At 44.4% G+C, this 5,819-nt stretch overlaps 1 protein-coding gene across 3 annotated transcripts; it reads right to left on the reverse strand.

Moving 5' to 3' along the window:
- Positions 1–1,368: 1,368 nt before the first annotated feature.
- Positions 1,369–3,925, reverse strand: H257_16884 (hypothetical protein). 3 transcript variants are annotated; one of them, XM_009845488.1, is made up of 10 exons: positions 3,829–3,911; positions 3,743–3,767; positions 3,675–3,682; positions 3,373–3,622; positions 3,205–3,315; positions 2,949–3,147; positions 2,610–2,902; positions 2,254–2,499; positions 1,971–2,201; positions 1,369–1,879 (listed from the first exon to the last, which is right to left on the reverse strand). In XM_009845488.1, the coding sequence occupies exons 1-10, from the start codon at positions 3,909–3,911 to the stop codon at positions 1,409–1,411; spliced, it is 1,917 nt and encodes a 638-aa protein (XP_009843790.1). In that variant the 3' UTR covers positions 1,369–1,408. The 3 variants fall into 3 exon arrangements, with proteins under 3 accessions (XP_009843790.1, XP_009843792.1, XP_009843791.1); XM_009845490.1 differs by having other exon boundaries at positions 3,373–3,682; positions 3,829–3,925; XM_009845489.1 differs by having other exon boundaries at positions 1,369–2,201.
- Positions 3,926–5,819: the final 1,894 nt, after the last annotated feature.

Consider the following 5,819-nt stretch of genomic DNA (forward strand, 5'->3'; position numbering starts at 1 on the left):
GAAACAAGAAATCGTTTCATTATTTTTATAATGGCGTGAATAATTTTTTTTAAAACATCACATCAAAACGATGTTATGTGATGTTATATTTGGAAGCAAAGATAACTAACAAAGTTGATCAACTTGGATGTTATATTTGAGACAGCCACTTTCAAAGCCACACAACATGAGCCAATGAAAACCGACCAGCCCAAGACTCCATTCGCATGTTCACAAGCTTTATTTCTACATAATGACGTATCATAGAGGTCGCTACGAGAAATATTCATCGAGATATTTACTTACAAAGTAGGTTATATTTGCGTTTTTTGCTACTTTGAGGACTCATCACTCACGCTACAAAGTTACAATCGTCATATTTCTAGCTTTAAACGATAGTGTGCAACGAAATTTGCAATATCTACATTCATTACACCGCTCGTAGGCAAGCCGTCAGAGAGATATTTGATGATCAAAGTCATGTACTTTCTAAGTTAGCTAACAAAGTTGATCATAAATTATGATTAACTTCAAGTCATATTTGAAGCAATGTTTTATTATTATGTTACTACGTATTAATAGTAATTGGTTTTTAAAATTTCTCACAATTGAATGTCAAGTCCATTAAAATATCGAACAGTTTTGAGCTGAAGTCGCTACACCATGCGTTCCAGGTCGTTGCGCCTTGTCGAAAGGCCAAACGAAAGTCCTCAGCCCCTAGTGTATCTATCAGGTACGATAAGACCTAGTGAGATCGCGCTCCTTGGTATGCTGCCAATTCATTTGAGGTTCGCTGTTTTGGTCATTTCCCGCACTCTCCTGTACAGAGACGTCGTAGTACTGTAATAATAGTAAGCTTAGTATTGATCGCGACTGTGGATATACCGTTACCAACACGACATTACACGACCAGGTCCCGGTTACATTCTTAACCTTCGTGCTCACGACTGAGCCACCGACGCTACCTCCTTTTAACTGTAAACTAAAGCATTCTGCGTGGCTTTTCGACATACGTGTACGTTCATAGTTTAAGTTCGTCGTCGAGGTACTGGTGGTTTGACTGTCTGCATCTTCGTTTCCATAAACGTTTTCACTGTTATGAAGTATGTTCACACACTATCTACGCGTCGAGAGGAAGCCATACGACTCGCTTTGTAGTTGATTTGTGCGACGTAGTTTTCATTGGACCATGTGATCACTGACACTTGGCATGTCGTAATAACGTTAAAACAAATCTGAAAATATAGTCTGTCGTATTCGCACTGTGATTGGCAGTATTTTACACACTGTATTTGGCTCATTTTTGTGTGAAACACGAAATAGTAAACACTCACTCTTTTTCTGATCCTAGTATATTTATTTCACGGTACAGATCAACGACAAATGTACGGAGGGTAGGTAGTTAATTGCACTCAACCTAGTCTTATGATTAGCTACGGGTCTGCTGCTCGTCATCTTCTTCTTGTCGACGTCGTCGATAGCGCATATCAAAGGCCGCCAGTGGATTTGATTGGTCGATCCAAGTGGACGCGAACAAGCCGATCCTTTCCGATGCAGTCATGTCCATGAGGTCGATATGGGACCGGAGGAGGCGATTGGGAACGTGTGACGCTGTCAAAAGCACAGTCACTTGCAACGCATCTTGACTGGAGACGGGGGAAATCGCATGGAGAGTCAGGCGGTAGCTAGCTGTGGGGGGGCTGGAGCTGAGGGTTGGCCAGCTGAAGAGACAGAGGCGGATCGAGTGGGGGGTGCAACTGGCCGTGTAATCACCCAGAACGAACCCGTGGAGGTCGGACATGGAGCTTTCTCCGTTTGGAAATACTCGACATATGTGAGCCATCCCGTCGACGATAAACTCGGCGGGTTTGGCTGGCCATAACGACAGATGCGACGAGATCTGGTAATACAGTATATACAGGATTATTCGTCCAATATATATATATAGAGACTGTAAACCACATCATCGCAGAAGGGCGTGTACTACATACATAGAAGCTGGATGGGCCGAGGGTGAGTGTGACACTGTAGCTCATGGTGAGACTGCGCAATAAACTGGCCAAGGACAAGTCGAAACCAGGACAAACCATCGAGTGACTCAGGGGCAAATAACCCGTGGAAGGGGGAGGGTCGTAGATCCAACTGCCCTGAAACGACCGATCTGAGACAAGGTTCAAAGAGCAATCTGGACGGCGTTCTTTGAGTTGGTAAGGCTCGACTGCCTACGAAATCACGACTATCGATTATCGATACACAATGTGAAAACAGGTTTACCATGAACACTTCGCGCATCTGTGCGACAAAGTACTCAAAGCAGCCAGACGAGTGACTTGGAATGGTCTGTTGTGATTGGTTCACCAGTTCGGCCCAAGTCACTCGACCCAAATGTCCTCCGATGGCGTCGTACATATGACGGAGCCACGCAGTGTACCCCTGGTACAACGCCTGCCGGTCCAGCAAGTTGGCCGCTGCTTCCTCTCTCCATTTTGATTGGCTGGCAGTAAACAGTCCCAGCACCACCTACGACCTCGCCCAAGAGTTATTTATTCAAAACGTCCAATGTAACGAGTTTCCTATATATATATATATATATATATTCAAAACATCTCAAAGCAGCGAGGGCAGCGCACCCCTTCCAGCAACGGGGCCATAGATGCCAGGGGGGGTTCTGATGGGGCTGGCTCTGGCTGGAGTGGGAACCAATGGAATAAGACCAAGTCCTTTTCTAGACTTAAAATAGACTTGAGCTGGGTATGAAGGAGGCGGTGGACGAGCTCTGCATATGGGGCAAAAGCACGGACGGACGGGCGAGACAGAAGTGTATACACTGCATGCAGGCGGGCTTCCATGGTCTCTGGAGATGGTGCTAGTACTACTAGCGACGGCGAAACAACGGGCAACCGGAGATGGGCGGCGAGGGGGGCTAGGATGGGTGCATAGTAGTACTAGTAGTACTAGCGGCTACGTACTGAAATGGAGGGGTTTCGCGCGTCGGAGGTTCAAGTCGCCTTCGCACGTACAGTGAATCTGTGACACGGTTCGAAGTTTCTGGCAAAACGCACACGCCCGGCGGTACGACATGACGAGAAACGGAGGCGATGAGGTACTGGCCACGACACAAAACTTGGGTTCCTGCGATGACGTGGCAACGTGGCGGAAGAGGTAGCCCTAACAAAACAGCCCTTAACGGCCTCCTCCTATATATTCAAAGCGAGCCAGCCTTACGATCAGCACGTGCTGCGTGGACCGATGCGACGTCTTGGCTGTGCCAACCCACCCATAATGCCAGCCAAAGCCAGTGGCCTGGTTGAACTGGTACACCATTTCGTGTGTGGCCTGACCAGCATATATGGCTTAACTATACTAGATGGTAGTATTCATTACAAGCATTACCTCGTTATAGTAACAATACACACTCGGCACCCAGTCGCCCCGGAGGTTGTCGTGGGACCGGACGTCGCTCAGCACGTCGCTGGCGGCCACGATGGCGCCGACTGGGAGCACGGGGTCGCCTCTGGATTGCATGCGGAGGAAGGCCACACCCCCTTCGATGCCACTCGCGCCATGATGGCTACACACGAGATCGATGGACGTCGCGCAAAACGACGTGGACGAATGGTCGGGGCAGCAGTGCGGAAAACACCTACGGAACCATCCGACGTAATAACTAGTATACCTCTTCGACGACGAAGTACCGAAGGAGCTACGATAATACATGAGCATGGTGAGAGGAGGTTATGTGGATTGTTCGAGAGAACTCTACCTTGATGCTGCCTGCGCGATGGGTCCTAAGAAGCCAGCAGCCCATGTGAGTGTCCGACGTACGCTGTCACATGGCATTTTGCCTACCGAAGGTACTTGTAGCTGAACAACGGGTGGCTGCATCTGCACTCTTCCTTGGAAAAGCGAACGGCGGCTACCGTCGATGACATTTTCGTTCTTTCGCGGTAGATAATCATCCGGATAAATATTAAGACACCCTTTCGGATACGAAAGGCCATGTGTTATTTGTGAAGTATGACTTGTTCCTGGGGTTTTAGAAACCAGATAAAAGAGATTAGGAGGATATCAAGTTGTTTCTGGCACTCTAGCAAGTTGGTCCAGTATTTCATCGCCTGCTTTCCGATACTCGAGTTTATTTACTAGAAAATGCTGGTGGAGTTAGTTGGTCGGCTACTCATCGTAAGAGTTGGATGTGCAAATATCCGATTAACCAGCGAAATGTTTAGTAATCACAAACGATTGATATGTGTGGTACTACCATAGTCCTTGTGTGGATAAAGTACAGTTGGGAAGAATATATAGTTAAGCATCAAATGGTATCTCTCAACCATACGTTTCTAAGAGTAGATTGCTTGGTATAATTTGTCGGATAGACTCCATTTCGGCAGAAACATGGAGTGTCGCTTGTACGAACTTTGGAGATTGCCATTTCATACGCAACTTATTTATGTGGATACGAATACGTCGTAATATTTTTATGCTCATAAATATAGTTCATGTTACTACACAATTCACATAACTACATGGACTCTTAGATCAACTCTCAATGTAAAGAGATACTAGTTCCTAGGTTTGGTAGAGTTTTACAGTTGATGGAGCAACTATTGTAGAATGTACTTAAAATGAATGGCGAGTAACAATAGTTGCAACTCTAGTGTGAGCCACTACACTCGTAGATCGAGCTTGTCATGATGTGTTCCCAATTGGGTACATACAAATAAATACCAGGTAGGATAAAGCAAGAGTTGCAAAATTCTCACAACCACACTATATGTTGACCATCCAAAGCTGTGTAATTTTATGTTAAAGATCCTATCAAATCAGCTGGAGTGGAATCATTTCCATGTTATTAACAAAATACACTAGTATATTTGAAATTTTGAATAGTCTCCTTAAATCAACAAGAAAGTCGTTATTGGTTGTACTAGAATGAATGGATAATACATACTTCAGTGCTTAACGAACGGGAATGATTGTAGTTAGTATATCTGAGTTATGTACCCAGAATGAACCCCGTCCCAAATCTTCGAAAAGGATATTAATTGATTTTATATCCTATAAATTGGAGAACCCAATCAAATTCGTGTCGAGGAAGATATATGAACCCATCGGTTGTAACTTACTTGGAAACAAGTCGACTTTGTTGGTCTTTCCCATACCAAACTACCTTCGGAATAATATATCACACATAACATGTAATACATTCGAACGATAGTCGTAGCTACAACGATGTTTTACTTGAAGGATGTTCGAACTATTCATAGACGTACCTACAGCGTTCTGCTTGTGTTGAGGCTCAAATACTCATGGATACTACCGTAAACGTCCAATTAAAATGAACTCTATTTCCGAGGTACTGATGTAACTCGACTCTTTTGTAGTACGATTTCGGTATTCGGTCTCAAGTAGAAGCAGTTCGATATTTACTTTTGCGAATGAATTCGTTGCCAGCCATCCATTTCGTCTCTACATTGGACACGTTGATTTACCTAATTATATCTCTCTCATTTGTTATGAATCGTATCTTCTGTTCCTAGAATTATCCCCATGTGGTGATAGTGTTCGAGAAGTATGCAGCTACTAATAGTATTACTATTATTATTGGGCCGTAGCTCATATATCAAGTACAATAACAAGGGATGCTACTGTACGAAATGAACTAAATATAGTTTGGATATAGTTTGATGACGTGGAAAGCCTGGAGAGCATGTGTGGGGAATTTACCATATCAAGTTTAGTAAATATGACATGAATTGTATCAAGAGGTTCTCCTAGAAGTATCCCCGTATGGTGATAGCATGCAGCTCTTGGACCGTAGGTAATAAATATTTATATAT

This window comes from Aphanomyces astaci (genome assembly GCF_000520075.1).
Source record: "Aphanomyces astaci strain APO3 unplaced genomic scaffold supercont1.93, whole genome shotgun sequence".
NCBI classification, from domain to species: Eukaryota; Oomycota; class Saprolegniomycetes; order Saprolegniales; family Verrucalvaceae; genus Aphanomyces; species Aphanomyces astaci.

Coding starts and splice junctions, on each gene's coding strand:
- H257_16884 (XM_009845488.1), bottom strand. CDS start 3,911: ATGTCATCGACGGTAGCCGCCGTTCGCTTTTCCAAGGAAGAGTGCAGA. Junction 3,316..3,372: donor TGTATTGTTACTATAACGAG/GTAATGCTTGTA, acceptor TATGCTGGTCAG/GCCACACACGAAATGGTGTA. Junction 2,500..2,609: donor TGGCCCCGTTGCTGGAAGGG/GTGCGCTGCCCT, acceptor GCGAGGTCGTAG/GTGGTGCTGGGACTGTTTAC.